This window comes from Lemur catta, chromosome 5, assembly GCF_020740605.2.
Source record: "Lemur catta isolate mLemCat1 chromosome 5, mLemCat1.pri, whole genome shotgun sequence".
Lineage (NCBI taxonomy): Eukaryota > Metazoa > Chordata > Mammalia > Primates > Lemuridae > Lemur > Lemur catta.
This window is the reverse complement of record NC_059132.1, coordinates 35,665,546-35,685,104: the sequence shown is the minus strand read 5'-3', so window position 1 is coordinate 35,685,104 and position 19,559 is coordinate 35,665,546. Positions and strand designations below refer to the sequence as shown.

The 19,559-nt window shown below is 46.5% G+C and overlaps 1 protein-coding gene across 2 annotated transcripts in view; it reads right to left on the bottom strand.

Annotated features, from left to right (window-relative positions):
* Positions 1 to 13,736, bottom strand: part of ACAD9 (acyl-CoA dehydrogenase family member 9) — a 33,718-nt gene extending 19,982 nt beyond the window's left edge. The window contains exons 1-5 of one of the 2 annotated variants that reach the window (XM_045551512.1): positions 13,516 to 13,736; positions 10,676 to 10,769; positions 5,458 to 5,559; positions 1,940 to 2,046; positions 862 to 962 (exon numbers count right to left, since the gene is read on the bottom strand). In XM_045551512.1, the coding sequence (XP_045407468.1) occupies positions 862 to 962; positions 1,940 to 2,046; positions 5,458 to 5,559; positions 10,676 to 10,769; positions 13,516 to 13,665 (554 nt within the window). In that variant the 5' untranslated portion in view covers positions 13,666 to 13,736. The remainder of the gene's footprint in view (positions 1 to 861; positions 963 to 1,939; positions 2,047 to 5,457; positions 5,560 to 10,675; positions 10,770 to 13,515) is intronic. The other variant, XM_045551511.1, reaches the window with a different exon arrangement.
* Positions 13,737 to 19,559: the final 5,823 nt, after the last annotated feature.

The following is a 19,559-nucleotide window of genomic DNA, read 5'->3' as shown; positions in this document are numbered from 1 at the left end:
CAAGGAACAAGAATACTGGGAAAAGTAAGCATGCTTCTGAGGGCCTGAAAATGGAGGCTTTTAGTACTTTGATACAGAGGTTGGCAAACTTTTTAAATCAAGAGTCAGATAATAAATATACTCAGCTTTCCAAGCTACAGGATGTATGTCTCACCTCCTCAACTCTGCCCCTAGAACATGAACACAATCTGTTAAAAAGGTGAGCATGTTCCAATAAAACTTTATTTACAAAAACAGGTGGCAGGCTGCACTGGCCAACCTCTGCTTAAATATATATCAGGTAAAAAGGTAGCAGTGAAAACAACTTGGGCTTAGGTCTCAACATGAATATGTGTGCTTCAAATAGGCTCCTCTGTGCTTCTGTGAGGATGAGTTCAGCGCACCCCAGCAGGGATGACGATTCCCAGATTCCCAAGCAAAGGGAAGCAGGATGGAGTGTGGCTCAAGAGACAGACTCACTATCTGACCCCAGCCTTGCTCCACCCCAGCCCTGTGACCTCAGGCTGATCACACCACCTCACCGAACCTTCAGCTCCTAATCTGTAAATGGAGGCCATACCACCTGCCTTGTGTACTCTGAAAGTGCTTTGAAGCCTGAATGCATTACCGTAGGTCAGGGGTGTTGTAAACTGCTTTATTTAATAGTGCTATCAGGTACCTTATCTCATTTGTATTCTCGCTGGGACAGATACGTAAGATCAAGATAAGAGAACTGGCAAAAACAGTTGCTGAGCTGATTCTCTGGAAGATTTTGGGAAGAAATCAAAGTCAACTACTCAACAAAAACAGCAGCCCCTTGTCCCAGTGAACCATGAAAAATGCCAAGGATGCTGATGGATGACTTTCTTGCAGGGGACAGACCTGGCTGACTCAGTGAGGCAGAAGGCTGCAATGTGCTCCCCGGACGCCAGTTTGGGCAAGTATTTGGCCTTCTGCTCCTCAGTGCCGGCCAAGATGATCCCCTAAACAAAACATACAGAGAACTACTTTCAGCTGTGGGGAGAAAAGAGCATATGTGATGCGCTTATTCCCCTTTGAGGAAAATATTTGCTTCCTGCAAGAGAAGACTGCACAGGGGCAGCCTCAGGCAGAGCGTAGCGAGCCAGGCTGCCGAGGAGTCCACAGGGTGGGGGGCCTGTGCGACCCGCAGAGCTGTGCAGAGTCCAGGATTTTCATCATGGTTCTTCCATGTCTCGCCCCAGGGGCCTTGGGCAAGGAACCTCCGTTCTCTGACCCTCCCTCTCATCATCCAAAAACTGGGGACACTCCCGCCCAATGGTAGCATGGTCCAGAAGATGAGATGTGAGGACACAGGAGTATTAGAACCATGCCCAGCATAACAAAGGTGCACAGTAATGTCAGGGCTGTCCCACCCCCTCCCAGACAGTGCCACGAGCACAGGCCCCTCTTTTCTCTGAACATCTGCATGAATGTGTGTGCTCTCCAGGGTGGGGGAACCGAACACGGCACGTGTTCAGCTCTCTTTGAGGTTTACATCAAGCAGAAATAACATGAGTAACGAGACTGCCACAAAGAGCTGTGTGCTCCACGCCCAGCAGGAGGAAGAAGCATGTGCACAAATGGCAGGGGAAGCGCAATCAGCAGAGTCAGGTGGGGAGGCCCATTTCCAGCCCAAGGTGAAGGCAGTGGCATCCACCTGGGCATTCAAAGATGGGTCAAAGGTGTTGGGAAGAGGAGGAGGATTCAAAGGGGAGGGACAAGTGTGATCCAAGGGCCACTGTGCACGTGGGCTACACAGAGGCTGCGTATGTGGGGACTGAGTGTCCCAAGGTACATACGGCCTGAGTAAGGGAACTGCGGGGTGTGACTGCATATCAGACATCAGGCCTGATTCACTTCTCATGAAAGCGAGCAAGCCCTCTGCCTCCAAGGCACCATGTGACTCCTGAAGACCAAAAAGAAATCCCAGACACTTGACCTTGAGGCCGATAGCCTGGTGTGCTGCCAGGGTCACGGCGATGGATGCATCCAGGCCGATGATCTCCCAGAGCCGCGCAAACATGGTGTTGGAGAGGCCCAAGCCGCCTAGGAGAAACGCACGAGTGTTAATCATAGTCCAGCCCCAGAGTCCTCCCATTAAGGCAAGGGCTTCCCTAGTTTTTTCCCTGATTATACAGTAACACCAGATCACCATAAAAAAATCATCATACAGAAGATACAAAGAGAACTAGAACTGCCCACATCTTATCACTCAGAAGGAGCATTTCTGTGTATATCCCTTCAGACTTTTTCTAGGTACATGAGCACATATAGATTTTTTTTAAATATAAAAGTATTTATGGCCAGGCACGGCAGCTCACCCCTGTAAATCTAGCACTATGGGAGGCTGAGGCAGGAGGATCGCTCAAGGTCAGGAGTTCGAGACCAGCCTGAGCAAGAGCGAGACCCCCGTCTCTACTAAAAATAGAAAGAAATTAACCAGACAACTAAAAATACATAGGAAAAATTAGCCAGGCATGGTGGCACATGCCTGTAGTCCCAGCTACGCAGGAGGCTGAGGCAGGAGGATCGCTTGAGCCCAGGAGGTTGAGGTTGCTGTGAGCTAGGCTGACGCCATGGCACTCTAGCCTGGGCAACAGAGTGAGACTCTGTCTCAAAAACAAAAAAAAAATCTATGCACACATTGAATCTCTTAATATGTTGCAAGTCTCTTCTGTCACAGAGGCAGAGCTTTAGAAATGCAACAGCTGCAGAGCACCCCATTGCCCAGTAGCTAGAGGGCTCTAGGGTGGGGTTTCTCTGCTGTGGCACTAACATTTCAGGATGGATTGTCCTCTGTCGTGGGGTCCATCCTGTGCACTGCAGGATGTTCACCAGCATCCTTGGCCTTTACTCACTAAATACCAGTAGCAAACCCCCACCCCCACAGTTTTGACAACTGGAAACATCTCTGGACATTGCCAAATGTTCCTCTAAGGGGCCAAATTGCCCTGAGTGGGAACCACTAGGAGCAAAAACACAAAAGGATTAAAAAAAAAAAAAAAAACACTGAACTTATGTATTTTGCATTTAATCTTCAGCTTCCACAGGTGGCCTAAGGTCATGAGGCTGACGGACAGCAGAGCGGGGTGTGGTGCAGAACCCACCTGCAGAGGACGCCTCTCACAGACAGACAAAGGGAAGGACGACCTGCAGGTGCACAGGTTCTGACTGGCCCTGCGATCCCCTGGGCTCAGTGCTGGTGTTGGGAGGCGGGGAGGCTCTGCACTAAGCACCCCTATCCCACCCCACCCCATCCTGCACCCCACTCGCGTACCAATCAAAACACTTCTGCTCTTACTCCCTCCATGTATTGAGGGAATTTGGAGTTTTGGTTGGAAAAAAAAATTTTATGCATTCCCCTGAAAAAAGTATGGCTAAAATCCTGAGGGAGATGACAACCCCATAGGGACAGAAGACAGGCGGGTGGGGACTGTGATGGGAGAGGGGCAGAGAGGGAGGGCGGAGCCACACACTGGCAGGCCCTGGGCGCGGCATGGAGCCTCGGGCAGGAAACGTGGGCTCAGTCAGCGGAAAGCTTCAGGTCTCCACTCCAGCACAGAGCTGTCCAACCAGGCTTTAGAATTCTCCAGGCTGACAAAACCTTCCCACAACTTTTGGGCATGAACATACGGCTGCTGTTGCCTTAACTTCCCAGGGAAGAATTAAAAGAAAAAACAAAGCTCCACATATGACCATGTCATCTCAGGAGAGAAAGGCATTTTCAGAGCGGAGAGAGCAGGACGCGGAGCCAAAGCCCGGGGTGCAGAGCTGTGCAGTCCCGCCCACACACAGACCACTCACGCTGCAGCTAAGACACGCGTGTGTGAACAGACGTAGCCCAGCTGCACACAGGATTATTCTGGGGAAAAGATTAAGTACTTCTCATGAACCAAGGAGTGATTTTAAAATGCTTTGAAGGGGAATAGGTATTATTCCCACCCTGGCTGTGCCTGGTGGCTTCCTCCTGCTATTTGTTATCTGTGTTCTCCAAGCACTTACTCTTTCTTTCATGCTGCTGACACACAGACCGACCCCGCTCTCCAGCTCTGCCGCACCCACTGCCTCCTCTAACACTCACCTCTGCCACTTGTGAGCTACGCCACAAGTCCCAGCTGTCTGGGCGGGCTCATCTCTCCCAGCGCCTCACACAGGGGCTATTTTTGTTAAGAAACAGAGGATGCCCCGCATCTCTACTAAAAATAGAAAGAAATTATCTGGTCAACTAAATTAGCCGGGCATGGTGGCGCATGCCTGTAGTCCCAGCTACCCGGGAGGCTGAGGCAGGAGGATCGCTTAAGCCCAGGAGTTTGAGGTTGCTGTGAGCTAGGCTGACGCCACGGCACTCTAGCCCAGGCAACACAGCAAAACTCTGTCTCAAAAAAAAAAAAAAAAAAGAAGAAGAAACAGAGGATGTACGACTCCCCCTGTGGAGGTCTGTGCTGCCACGTCCCGCCACTGGGCCAGCAGCAGCATTAACTGTAACAGGGCTTTTGCAGAGACAAGGACAATTTGTTTCATGTACCACAGGGGTCCCAGAAGATCACAACGGAGCTGAAAAATTCCTACTGTCACAGTCTACAGTCTTGTCCCATCGTAGCACAAGGCATTACTCCCGTGTCTGTGGTAATGCTGCGTAAACATACCCACCTCACTGCCAGTTGTATAAAAGTCCAGCACATACACATCTGGGAAAATGTCCAAGATCAGTTTGCAACCATGAAATGCGCTCAACCCTTAAAGCACTACCAACTGCTATCTCCCCTACACCTCAAGACCTTAGCTGAGCAAACCTGGAGGCAGCCCTAGCAAAGGCTTGGAGGACACGCAGGGTGAAGGCTACAGAGCCTGGAGCCACTTTGTTTATGTTGAAAGGGCCTGAGAGTAAAAATAAATGGTGTGCGCATGTGTGTGTGGGTGGTATCTATCCCTTTGAAATATTTTCTATGCCCCTCCCTTTGATCGCTATAGAATTCAGAGGACCAACTTGAGAACAGGCAAAAGGGAGGCAAGCTGTAGGGACCGGCCAACTCCAACAAGGCAGAATTATACTGAGATCCTGGGGAGAAGGTTACGGCCTTTCACTTGGGGGCTAAAAACATCACTATGATGTCTAGACAATTATGGGGACAGTCCAAAGGACAAAGGGCCCTGCCTGAAGGTTCCCACTGGTCAAAATGTGCCCTGCACCGACAGCCAGCAGGAGCCCAAGCCTTACTCCTTCATGCCAGGATGAGAAGCGCAGGACTCCACAGCTCTTCCTCCCTATGGGTCCCTCAGTCCGTCCACACCCATCCACCATTTACCCATGACTGATGCTGTCGTCTGTCTCAGCCCTTTTGCAATTAGATCTACTGCATTTAAAGGGCAACCTTTCTAAACAAAACCCTTTTATGGACAAATATAGAATGCTTTCTTAAGAGCCACACCAGTGAGGTGGCTGTTTCCCTGACTTACCATATTCTTCCGGGACCTGCATACCAAAAAGCCCCAAGCTCTTCAATTTCTCTAAAGTCTCTTCTGGGATTTTCCCCTCCTGGTCAATTTTTCGAGAGTCCACTGCCAAGAGAAAACATCTTGATTAAACAAATGTAAGCTATTTTTATACCAAGAAAACAGAATAGCTTTTATGTAATATATAATCCCAGAGTCAAAAACTTTTCAAAACTAGAAATTATGTAGTCATCATTCAGCATGTGTTCACTTTCACGTAATTAGCCCAAGAAAAATCCTCTTTTATTTTTTTTACTTGATGGGGTCTCGCTATGTCCCCTGGGCTAGAGTGCAGCGGCATCATCATAGCTCACAGCAACCTCAAACTCCTGAGCTCACACAGTCTACCTGCCTTGGTCTCCCTCAGCCTCTCAAGTAGCTGGGACTACAGGTGCATGCCACCATGCCTGGCTAATTTTTCTATTTTTTGTAGGGACGGGGTCTCGCTGTTGCTCAGGCTGGTCTTGAACTCCTAGCCTCAAGCAATCTTCCTGCCTCGGCCCCCCAGAGTGCTGGGAATACAGGCGTGAGCCAATGTGCTGGGCCAAAAACCCTATCTTTAAAAGCTCTATGCCGATCTGTCTCTTGGTCTCAGTGCCAGTCACATGGGTGCTTTCACTGTAAAACAGTAGCAAATTATACGTTGATGACATGTAAGTTTTCCTGTAGGCATACTGAACTTTACTTTTTTTTGCCACTATCTTCTAGGAAATGAGAGAATAAATATGCAACTCTTAGAACTGTACTCAAACATTTGGCTAGATAGCCACCTCTAGGGTAGTATCTGGGCCAAGGTCTGCCTTGATGTCAGAGGCCACTTTGCTTTCACTAGCGTCCATAAGCTCCAAAACAACTTAATCTGTTTAACACCAATCCATTCTTTCATTCAACACTCACTCATTAGAGCAAAACCAAGGAATCAATGCATTAGGTCTGTAATTGTACACTATTGTATACACCAAGTTAATTAAAGTATACTTATGAATTGTTAATTCATCAGTATTATAAATTGTGAAAAATACCATAACCTATACTTAGGAATTTTTGTATACATGGGTCACTAAAGAGAACTATGGATTCCCCAAAATGCAGTCCAAATCCATCATTTTTTATCGTTTTACAACTTTATTGACATATATTATTGGCATAGAATAACCTGCACATGCTGACGGTATAATTTGTTGAGTTCTGGCACGTGTTCACCCATGAAAACATCACCACCATCAAGAAGAAAACATTTCCTTTTCCACCACAAGTCTCTGTGGCCCTCTGGGATCAATTCTCCCACAACCTCCATCCACAGGCAACCAAGAATCTCTTTTTCGCCAGTAGTTTGCATTTTTGAGTTTTAAATAAGTGGATTCAATAGCATGTATTTCTATTCTCTGGCTTCTTTCACTCAGTGTAATGATTCTAAGATTCATCCATGTTGCTACACATATAAATATTTCATTACTTTTTGTTGTTTCATATTCTAGTCTATGGGTGTACAACTGTTCATCCAAATTCAATAAACAGCATAAACACACACAGAACCAACAAGCTCAAAGAACTCCAAGCAAAAGAGATGTGCAAAAACTACACCAACACATGTGATAATGAGTTTCCCTAATACCACTTAAAAGTAGTCAAAGATGAAACACTATATACAAAGGAAGGAAGAGGAGAAGGCCACATCTCATCGGAAGCCAACATCAAGGCAGGAGCGAGTGGAGCAGCCCCATTCCAGGCCTGCAAGGAAAATACAGTCCACAGAGAAATCTCCTCTGGTGAAACACTGCGGGAACATTCACCCCCTGCAGAGCTGCACGCCATGAAATGTGGAAGGACAGCCTTCCCACAGAAGGGTGGCACTACCAAAAGGAAATCGGGTTCTACACGAGATGACGCAGATCTCTAGCAACAGTAACTAGACAGGTAACCATAAAATCATTTTTCTTATTTTAAAAATTGCTCTAAGAGAGAAAGCAATAGTTTAAAGAAAAAGAACTATATGCCTTTTTGTAGACATTGAAAAGCTGATTCTAAAATTGATAAGGAAATGCAAAGGACCTAGAGGAATGGAAACAACTTTAGAAAAGAGCAAAGCTGGAGGACTAACAATACCTAGCCCCAAGCCTGATCACAAAGTTCAGTAAATAAGAATGTGATATTTGTATAAAGACAGACAAACAGATCAGTGGAACAGAATAGAAAATTCAGAAATAGACCCACACATAAATGGTCAATTGATTTTTGACAAAGGTACTTGTAATAGGGAAAGAATAATATTTCCAATAAAAGTTGCCGGAATAATTGGATACCCATATGCATTAACAATCATACTCAAACTTTATCTCATACCATACACCCAATTAACTTGGAATATATCATAGATCTAAATGTAAGAGTTAAAACTATAAACCTTTTAAAAGAAAATAAAGACAAAAATCATGGCCTTGCGTTTGGCAGATTTCCCACACACAGTACAAAAAAGTACAAACTACACGAGGAAAAAAATGTAATCGACATTACAAACTCTCTAAAAGACACATAAGAAAAGGAAAAGGCAACCCAGGGAGTGGGAGAAAATTTTTACAAAACATGTGTTGGACAAATGACCTGAATGTTGAATATACAAAGACTTCTTATAACTCAATTAGAAGACAACCTAACTTTTTTAAATGAGTAAAATATTATAAAGACACTTCACCAAAAAGAAATACAGGTGGCAAACTAGCATATGAAGAAATGCCTAGTCATTAGAGAAATGAAAATTATAACCAAAATGAGAAACTAAAAGAGATATATTCATGAGATATGTTAAAAAGACTGATCACACCAATGTGGAACAACCAAAACTTACATACACTGTGGTGGGAATGAAAAGTAACCTCTTTGGAAAACAGCTTGGCAGTTTCTTAAAGAGTTAATCATACACTTACCATATGATTGAGACGTTCCACTCCTAGGTATCATTCAAGAGAATTGCAAATATACACCACACAAAGACTCACACAAGAACATCCACAGCAACTTTTTTTGTGATAGCTAAAATCTGGATACATACCGTGTGTCAATGCATAGGTAAACGGATAAACAAATCCTGGTCTATCAAAAGAAATACTACTCAGCACTAAAAGAAAGGGACTACTGACACATGAAACATGGATGAAACTCAAAATTATGCAGAAAGAAGCCAGACAAAAACATAATGTATGATTCTATCTAAATAAAATTCCAGAAAATACAAACTAATCTGTAATGAGAGAAAGTAGATCAGCAGTTGCCTGGGGACAGGGAGGGAATAAAAGAGGCTTGAGGAAATTTTACGGGCAATGGGTATGTTCACTACCTTTGTTGTATTGGTGGTTCCTCGGGGTGCACTATAAATACAGTCATGTGTCACTTAAGGATCTGAAAAATGCATCCTTAGGCGATTCCCTCATTGTGTGAACATCACAGAGTGTACTTATACAAACCTAGATGGTATAGCCTACAACACACCTAGGCTACAAACCTGTACACTCTGTTACTGTACTGAATACTGTAGGCAACTATAACACAATGGGAAGTATTAATATTTGTGTATCTAGACATAGCTGAACACAGAAAAGGTACAGTAGAAACAAGGTATGATAATCTTATGGGACCACTGTTATATTAATATATGCAATCTGTCATTGACTGGGATGTCTTTATGTGGCACATGACTCTATGGGTAATTATTGTAAATGCCTCAATTAAGCTTGAAAAAAAACTTAAACTACATAGTAAAAAAAAAAAATTTTTTTTTTTTTGGAGACAGAGTCTCGCTCTGTCACTTGGGCTAGAGTGCAGTGGCATCATCATAGTTCACGGCAACCTCAAACTCCTGGGCTCGAGCAATCCTCCTTCCTCAGCCTCCCAAGTAGCTGGGACTATAGGCACACATCATGCCCTGCTAATTTTTTCTGTTTTTAGGAGAAACAGGGTCTCAGGCTGGTCTCCAACTCCTGAGTTCAAGCTATCCTCCCACCTCGACCTCCCAGAGTGCTAGGATTACAGGCATGCGCCACCGTGCCCAGCCTAAAACTTTAATTGAAGAAATTAAAAAAAAATAAATAAAGATGTAAGTAGGAAGATAACCACTAGGAAAAAAAAAACAGAAACAATTTCTAAATAACAAAAGATGTTTATAAATAACTAAGCAACTTTTAAAACTAGCAACATAATGACAGTTAATGACACAGAACAGCACTTGTCAAAGAGGTCCTGGGGGACCTGAACTGTTTCAACAGGGTTCACAGGGTCAAAATTATTTTAGCAACAATGTTATTTGTTTTTTAAATTTGAATTCTCTCAAGAGTGTACCGTGGGCTTTTTCTGAGGCTACATGACATGATATCACAGACTAGATGCAAAGATATGAGAATCTAGCTATCTTCTAATAAGCCACCCAGTAAACAGACACGCAAAACTGTCACCCAGTGCCACTCTTTCCATCTGTTTTGTTTTCTGAATATTTTTCATTAAAAATATTGTTTATGTTAACATGTAATGGGGTTATCATTATTTTTAAATGAAGTCATAAATGAACACAGTATATTTTAAATTCCTCCATTTTAATTCCCAAGAGCACAAATATTGTTAGATAAAACCCACACAAACAAAAGCTCTCTGGGACCCTAGTGTTGGGGAGGGACTGCCACCAATCCATCGTCCCTAAACTCTCTGAACTCTCCATTGTTACTCTGGCTGACTGACCACTCAGACAGAGGGACCTGCAGCCTGGTCCACAAACCAGTACTGGTTCACAATAAGCTAAGTACAGAAATCTAAACTCAACTTTTGGAAGCACTGACAGCAACCCTATGCTGGCACAACTGCCAACTCATGATCCACAGGCTTGTATGGCCTTGGCTTTTTGTCATCTCATTTTTTCTAGTTATTCCTTTTTATTGTATCTCACAGAAGTGTTGGTCTGCAACCATTTGAAAATGCTTACAAGGGGCCCTTTACCATGGACACATGCAGAAGAACTAGATGTCTTTTCATTAAATAGCAATTAGGATGATCCCTAAAGCAAAATGTTATGAGTAGAAATTATTTCCCCTCATTAATGACACTCGAGAACTTCCCCTATGTATGCCACTTCTAATATAAATACCAACCTAACTGCATTATAATGGAAAGCAGCAACGATAAAGAAAACCATACATACCCTCTTCAGTAAAGAATTTTTCCACAGGTCCCACGAACTGATTGATTTCATTGAGTTCATCTCGGCTAACTTCTGGAAATGGGAAAACTTCTTTCTAAAAAAATAATCAATATTTACTAAAAATTTTTAGCCATCTCCCAGCATGGGAACATCAGTTAAAAGGGAAGGAGAAGCATGTGCTGAACTCCACATGGACAGCAGGACATTCCCCTCTGAAGGAATCAGAAAGCAAACCAAACCTCACAAAGTTCTTACGATACAGAAATTGTGCGTAGACTCTACCACCTACATCCATCTTCCTCCCCGGCTCAAGGAGGTTGATTCCGACTTCAATCAGCTTTCCTTCTCAGTAACACATGAGGGTGACTCTCTCATTAAACAAGGAGCCTTTGGCTAACATTTAGAAACCCTGGGGGTCTGGTCCTTGATTTTGGGCTTACCAATTGTTGGCCTTCACCAAATCCCTTTGGCTTTCTAAGCTTCCACCTTCTCACCCATCAAATGCAGGTATGATGTGCTCAAGGTCCTTGTGAGAATTGTGTAAGATAGTGGATGTAAAAGCTCCTTACTGAAATGTAAAATTCTACATCAACTGCTATGTGAGCTCAAAGACACTGCACTAACAAGAGCACACTGGGCTTACCACGTCTGACTCCCTGGTGCCTCTGTCCGGCCCGCGCAATAACACCTGCTCCCTGTGCTGTGCATGTGAGGAAGTGAGGTCACCGGACAAGGCCCAGCTGTGGGACCAGATCAACATGACTTCAACCTGGGCTCAGCCACTCTTTGGATGTGTGATTAGGGAACTCACACAGCATTTCTCAGCGTCAGTTTCTCTTCTTACAACAATCCTATTTATCTTAGAAGGTGGATGTGAGGCTCAAAATGGTTTTGTGTCCTGGAACATAAAGTGACTAATTATTTGTATGAGATTCTGGTTTTACTCTTGTCCCTACCTCATGGCCTAGAAAATGATGCAGCTTCCAATCTTTGTTTCAAACCAGGGAGTGGCCAATGTTTCTGACCATCCCAGATACCCCACTGGCCCTTGAAATCATCGTGCCATGTCCTGAGCCCCTCTGGCCTCTTGGGTTCCAGCTACCCCTTTAGCTGCCAGCATGACATGAGTTTGGATGTGGACCCAAGGCTGCTGAGCAGTGACGTCCTGGGTGACAAGCTGCAGGCCCAGGAGCCCCGCCTCTCCTCATGGCACCTCTCACACCCAGTGTTCCAGACAGGTCTTCAGAGGATTCTTCAATCTTCCCCCCAGCCCTTGTACATCTCATCAACGACTTCATATGTCTATTTTAGCAATACATTCGCAACTCTTGTCTCCTCTGTGGGGCCAGGATCACTGGCTTACAGGTGGGTTGCTAACCAAAAGTGACAGCTGACTGAAAGGAATCCCTGCCTCCATCCATCCTGAAACGCCCTGAAGGTGGTCTATAAAAAAACAAGCTGATGACTCTCACCACTCTGCAGCCTCTCAGGTCAAAGCCCCGTCTCCTTCAATAAATACTCAGAGGCTCACCGTCACCTGAGCCTTGTGCAACGGGCGGTGTTAGAAATCATTCTGGTATGAGTGGGTAGGCCAGATGAGAAAAGAGAAGCAGACTGGCAACTAGTTGGCCTTCAGGTACAATCACAGGGTTCCGTGCTACAGAGAGAGTGACCTAGGGGCATCGAAGAGAGAATTCTCTAACAATGGTCAAATATCTCATGGGAGCAGAGTTCAATTGCAATGAACAGTTTTGAAATTTTCTAAACCAGCAGAACCTGTTATTCAAATAAATCCAGTGCAGAAACCAAATATGTAAAACAAATAAAAGCCAGGTGGCTCTGACTGAAGCTGTTGATGGGTAGAACAGTCACCCACATCCCACTCACTCCACTTCCCACCCATCCCTACAGTAGTTCCAGGGACATTCCAAGATTAGCTGGGGTCCAGCAGAGGGCAGTGTGACAACCACTGGCCTAGATAATCTGAAAAATCTCTTCCAATCTGAGATCCAAAGCATCACTGCCCCGTTCCTGCTCAGTAACATCACGAGAGATGATGTTGGCCTGTTCCAAGGTATTAATGGTAGAAGGGCCTAAAAGTGGTCAGATGCGCATATAACCTAAACGTAGAGAACATAGGATTTGCTGTAGGATTAGATGTAGACTAGGGGAATAGGAGTCAAAGGTGACTCCATGTGTACTTGTTCTGAACAAGTGGAGGGAGACATCGCTAGCTCCATGTTAAGGCCGAAAGAATTGAGTCTCAGAGTCACAGACCCAAGGTCAAACCCAAGTCTTCCAACTCTAAGAGGAAAGTGAGTTCTTAATAACCAAACCGTTACTATTGGCTGGGTTGTGTGACCCGTGGATGTCACCTTGGAGCCAAGTTTCTGTGGCACCTCAGTGGCAGGAAGAGGCGCTAGGGCTCACCTGCCGAAGGAAGCCCAGGGGCCGCCCGAAAGCGACAGAGGAGTGGCATGGTCTGAGCTGTGTTTAGGAATAAAAAGGAAAGCCCCGCACATTTCGAGGCCACGACAGCTGGGAAGGGGGCTGCTTAGTGATCGCCTTGCCTAGGGTTTCCCAACTTCCCCTGACAAAAATTAGCTGGAAGACTTACCAACACCACATTTCTCAAAGTCCTGCCTTAGAAATGGCTCTATCCTTTCTGTGGGAAGGCTCCAGTGGAACTCAAGCATCCAAAGCGTTCACACTCCTCGCCCCTAGGGTGTGACTCTCTGGCAGGTTTGGGGACTCTGACAAAGCCCCACCCCACCTTTGCCTGCTAAGGGCGAAAAGCAGAAGCCAAACAGCAAGGGTCCGCCCAGGGCCCGCCGCGTTACCTTCTTGATTTTGCCCAGGAAAAGCTCTTTGGCGAAGGCTCGTAACGGCGGGCTGGTGCTCAGCGCCCGCCGGCTCGCGGTAAAGGCCACCAGAGGCTGGCAGGCGCGCGCCACCGCCGCCGCGCGCAGGAACAGCACGCAGCCACTCATGCCGGCCGTGCTCCTCCAACCTCTGCGGCCACCTCCTACTTGGCGGCTCCGGCGCACTTGCGGTCGTCGCAGCCTAATTGCGTCACCGGCTTGCGTTGCCATACTGTGCGCACTGCGCTTGCGCAGCCTACCGCAGGCCTAGGTGGAGGCCCGAAGGGCGGGACCACTGCCGGCAACTACCGCCCGGGCCTTAATCCGGTGGGACTGACCCGCGCCGGCTGATGACGCCACCAGCCTGTGCTGCTCGCCGGCCCCACTGCGCTTGCGCGGCCTCCTGCCGAAGGCGATCGGAGGCGCGAGGTAGCCGAGTTGGCTCGAGTCCCGGCTGTCCTGGTGGCGGCCTTGGCGTTTCATGGAGAAGCGCTTGTTTCCTTAGTGCCAGCCCTACGAAACTTCCCAAGAATGCGAAAAGCTAAAGAGTGGCCCAGCTCCCTGCACTCGCCTCCGTCCTGCCTCTTGCGGAGGCGAGGCCGTAGTGATACCGAGGAGAGCAAGGCAGGGGGGCAGCGGGCGGTGCGGGTACCCCCGCGGGGCGCTCGCAGGCCAGATGATGCTCCTTTTTTTTTTATTTGGAAGAGGAAAAGAAAAGGTGTGTTAAGCCAGAGAGAGGTCTGGATAAAACTCTTTTTGGGAAACACCAACATTATAAGGCGGGCAGAGGAAGAGAAGCTACCGAGGGAACGGAAAAGGGACGGGAGCTGTTGGGGGGACGGTACGGGACTGGCGACAGGGGCCCAGACAGGCGGCGTCTCGGGCCTCGCACCGCACAGCCACGCCCTGAACGTGGCAAATCGAGCTCCTCCGAGGATCTTCAGCCGGCCCTCCTGGGAGGAAGCCCGTCTCCTTTCTTGACCCGCTCACTGAGCTCTTCGCTGACGACAGCGTTGACCACAGTGTTGGGAAATGCTTCCTGCCTCCGTTGTCTTACTCTTTGAAACTGTACAAAATCCTGTTCATCTTAGCGTGCTAAGCCCAGCCCAATAAAAGATTGAATGGCTGACCCAACATCTGGAAAAGTGAGCTCAAAAATTTCCTTCGCTGCAGAATCTTTTGTGGTCCGTGGTATCTGTTTTATCTTACCTACTGTTTCTTTTTTTTTTTTCTTAGCAGCTTTCTCAGGTTGAAAATATTTGCCTATTTTAGCATTCAGCCTCACAAGAAGGCATTTAGAAACAACTGCTTTTGTGAATTACCTCCATGAGTAAAAGAAAAAAAGTGATATGCAAAAACTGTTTCAAGTTTGTCCTGCTGTACATGTTTGCCAAAAGAAATGTAGTCAGATCAGTCATGTAATCTGATAAGGTGTCAAATCCTGTGTAGTGCACACAGGTCAACCCAAATCACAAGTGAGAAACCCACTGGCACATACTTTACAAAAAAAAAATGGAAAAAATTTAGGGCATAATTTCAAATTACTCCAATAGCAAAAGAGTACGTTATCAGTTTCTACATTCAGTTTCCTCAGCTGTAAAAATGAGTGTAATACCATTTGTTACGCAAGACTTTTGCGAGGTTTAAGTAAAAATAATCAATATGAAAGCACCTAACACAATAAAAGATTATTTTTCCTGTAATAGCATGAAAATGAAAAATGGTTACACTGTGAGAATTCTATCTTATACTTGAGTAGTAGTGTTTGAGAAATATAATGTTGTTTTAACAGTTTCCTTTAAACATAAAAGTTCCCATATACAGTGTTCAGGTGGGGAACCTGTGGCCTTCTGAATCCTTGAGTGCTGCCTTTTGACAGCTTCCAAATTTTACAGAACAAATCATTTTGATAAGTTGTGAAGTGCTGTCGTCCTCCTCACAGTACTTCTCAATGTCCTTCTGTATGGTCATGTCAGTAAAACCTTTTCCCAACATAACTTTCCAAAAAATAAATTAACACCCTTACTTAGTCATAGTATTAGTATTAGTATGCCAGAATGGTTGATTTGGGGTCTCAGAAAGATTGAGTAGAAAACTACTCCTAGATCCCTCACTATTAAGCTGAGGCAGAAATTGGAGGGACACACCTACAAGCCAAGGACCGCCAGCACTTGCCAGTAAAAACCCAGAAGGTTGGAGAGAGGCCTGGTCACATCCTTCAGAGGGATCCAGTCTTGCTGACACCTTGATCTCAGACTTTTCACCTCCAGATCTTTGAGACAATAAATTATTGTAGGGCACCTAGTCTATCGTACTTTGTTATGGCAGCCCTTGCAAACGGATGCACAAGGTGTGGTGGTTCTTGGCACATAGTGTTCTCAGAGATAAATAGGGCCTGAGGGGGACCACAGGGTGGGGGCTGTGTCTTACCGCCCACACACCCAGTGTTCCTCCTATGGGTTGGGATCAATAATCTTCTGATGAGGGGTCCCCACACAGTTAAACATTGTGGTGTGTTTAAGGTGTGACAGCGCAGCCTGCAGCATCAGTAGAAGAGAGAGCAGGATGGAGGAACAAGGCCAAGGCTACGGGTCATGAAAACAGAGACCTAGTCCTAATTCTGCCAGTTGTCAGCTGGGTGACTCTGGGTCAGTGCCCTCACTGCTGAGCTCCCACTGCATTGTCTATGACAGAGGCAGTGCTATGTCTATGACAGAGTCAGCTAGTGGCCCAAAAATCCCTGTTCCCACATCCATAGTGTGCTGTTGTTAGTGTGAGGCAGCTGCCAGCCAGGAGCTGCCTTTCCCATCCTCTGGCCTCCAGATGACGTTCTCACAAAGCGAACATGAATGGAAGTAATATGTGACTTCTGTCCAGTGTGTAAGAGACGGAGGTTGTCCTTTGCTGCTTCCTCTTCCACTGGCTGGACGCAGAGGACTCTAAGCCCTGGGGGATGACAGTGCAAGCTAGAAGGAGCTGAGGTGTTAGCATCAACCAACTGCAGGAAAGCCACCATAGAACAGGACACCCACATTGAATGGTCGTGCGAGGAGGAAACATGTATTAAGCCACTGACATTCGAGGCTTCATTTATTACAACAGCCAGTGTTAACTCACGAAAATGTCTTCCCAGTTTCAGTGAAGCATGTACCGTACAGTGTAAATGCGGCCGTCACTACTAGGGGCAGGCACACTCATCAGGCAGATTAATTGAGCCCCAAGCAACCACGTTTGTATTACTGAGCCCTGTGCCCTGGTCTAGGAGCTAGTGTCCTCAGAGAGGAGGATAACAGCAGCTAGTATTATTTAAGAAGTGCTTCTTACGCTGCGCACTGTTTTATATGCTTAAACGTGTTACATCTCAATTCTCCAAACAGGCCTGTGCATTCAGTGTTGTTAATTTGTGCTCATTTTAGAAGTGATGAGACTGAGGTGCTGAGAGGTTACACTGCCAGCAGTGGCAGAGCCAGGCTTTGGACCCCACGGGCCTGACTGCTGAGCCTCTGTGTTCTCACATGCCACACTATACTGCCTTCCTGACGGTGGTCAAGACGGCATAGCTGAATGAAGACTCAGACTGCTCCTCCTGTCTGTTCTCATCTCTCCTATTGTCTGACCTGGAATGTGGCCAAATGACTCTAATAAACTTATGACAGGAGCTATGTCAGACCTCAGCCAGCTCATCTGTAAAATGAAGGTGACAGTGGCTTGCAGGTGAGGGTCACATTAAGCACCAAGTGCAGCACTTGGCACACAAACACTGTTTTCAGGGTTGTTGCGTCTCTGCTTTCTTAAGTGTGTCAGTGTGGATGTTGTGTACCAGTCTAACCAGTGTTCCTGCCAAGCCATGATCAGGTAAGACACATCAATTTTATCCATTCTACTCCCCAGCCCCACTCCTTGCACAAGTCACTCCCTACTGAGTCTCTGAGTCCTCACCTGTCAAATGATGAAATCAATGCAAAACGTAGATTTGTCATGAAGATTGAGTGAACTAATATTGAATTCTCCCACTCTACCCACCGTAAGTTACAGAGTTTAGCAATCCAGCTATTTATAAGAAAAAAAAATGTCTAAAAATAGGGGCGTTGAAGCTTAGTTTTGGTCCTAGTGAAGACATTCTTTGAAAGTGCAGGAGAGCTGATAAATTCACAGCATTAACAATAACAAACACCTTTGAATTGCCCTTGTGTCTCAAAGGACAAAGTAGGGCAGGATCTATGCTCTATAGCATGTTGCCCCTATCATTAAACTATGAAAAGGGCATCAAGTAACACAGAAGCGGCATCAAAACTGGCAGAATTCCCAACACAGTTGCTGTAATATAGGAGTCAAGCAATCACATTAAGTCACTGGGGTCCTCTTTGTCTGTTTGCGCAAAAGTCAGTAAACCTGAAGTCTTACTGCAAGACGGCCAGGAGGCAGAGCCAGCCTAGAAAAAGTGAATTTACAGGAAACTGCACACAAGGAAGACACAATGCCATGCTTGCTAAAGGGAGTTTGAAGGCTTTCTCACTTCCGCCTCCAGCCCTCCTTCTTCTTCACCCCGGAACTCAACCCCTCTGCTTGTTCCTCAGCTCCTGTACATCTCTGAGGCAGTTTCGGAATTCCACAAGGCACATATTCCCTTCTGTCAAGAAAAGGGGACATGTATTTCAATTCATAACAGAGAGAACAATCAGAACTACAGAATGAGAATAAAACTACAGAGATTACAAAAATATAGACCCAACACATTTTATTTTATACCAGGTCTAATGAATCCTGTGACGTGAACACCTCAGATCTTGTCTCCTCACAATGGAAGAATGAAAGTGAGGGACACGAAAGTTTAAATTAGCAAGCTTCTTCATCTTGTCATAAGGAAAACAAAAAAATAAAGAAGCAAAAAAAATAAATTAGCGGGGGACGAAAAAGATGGCGGAGTGGAGGCAACCTCCTGGATTCGTGCTCCCAAAGGGAAGGCATAGATCTCAGCCTGCCACGATGCGAGTGGATCGCTCCCCCACAAGAGCAGCGGTGTGACTCCACAGAGAATCAGCGTGGAACACAAATGAAGAAAAAGGTAAGGTGAACGGGAGATAAGATTGCGAAAATCTGGAGAGTGCAGGACAAACAATAGAGAGTGGAGTGTGGGATGGCTGTGCCCACCTCGCCAGCGAGTGAGATGGGTTCAGTCCCACAGGAAAGCTTCTTGCTTCCCCACTGGCCTCCACACCCACTCAGTCAGGGATCTGCCTGAAGTCGGTGCAGAATCACTGTGGGAGACGTGGGGCTCTGTGGAGAGGAGACATTAGCGGGAAGCGTCTTGGACTCCCGAGCTCTGTGCCAGGACTGCGCTGGGCGGGGGAGGGACCTGTCTGGGCTACTGCTGGAGGCAGTTAGGAGACAGTTAAACTGCCTCTACCACTCAGCGGTCCAGATTGACAGAGATGAAAACTAATCAGGGGATTCTAACCTGGAAACCGCGGGGGCTATTAGGCCTGATCAGGGTGGATCAGAGAGAGCAAGAGCCCCTGCTGATCAGGCGTGAGACTGTGGGAGGGCGACATAAAAGAGACAAGGGGGCATCCTGCTAACACAGCCCCATGACCTGACACCTTCCAACCCCTGAACAATCAACCCCGGTGCTGGCGCGGGCGGGTAGTTGCCATTTCCGCGGTCCACAGCCTAGCCACTGCGGTGCGATAGGGTGTGGGGCGGCTCCCTTCCCCGAGCCCGGGGACCCTTGTGTGACCTATGGCCAACAGTCCTGTTTTGATGTGTGACCTCTGAGTGCTCCCCCAGTCGTGAGAGACTAGTGTGTGGAACTCACAGGCATTGGGGCGGGCCAGACCATCGCCCACAGGATCTGCAGCTGCTGGGGCGAACACCACCCCCTCCCCCCTAGCCAGCATCTTTCTCGCCTCTGGAGAGGAAGAGACAAGAAAAAGCCACTATCTCTGCAACCAGTGTGAATCTTGGCTGCAGATCAAAAGTCATCTGCTCAGTGACTTAACTGGTCAGACCGGTTTTAGGTCAAA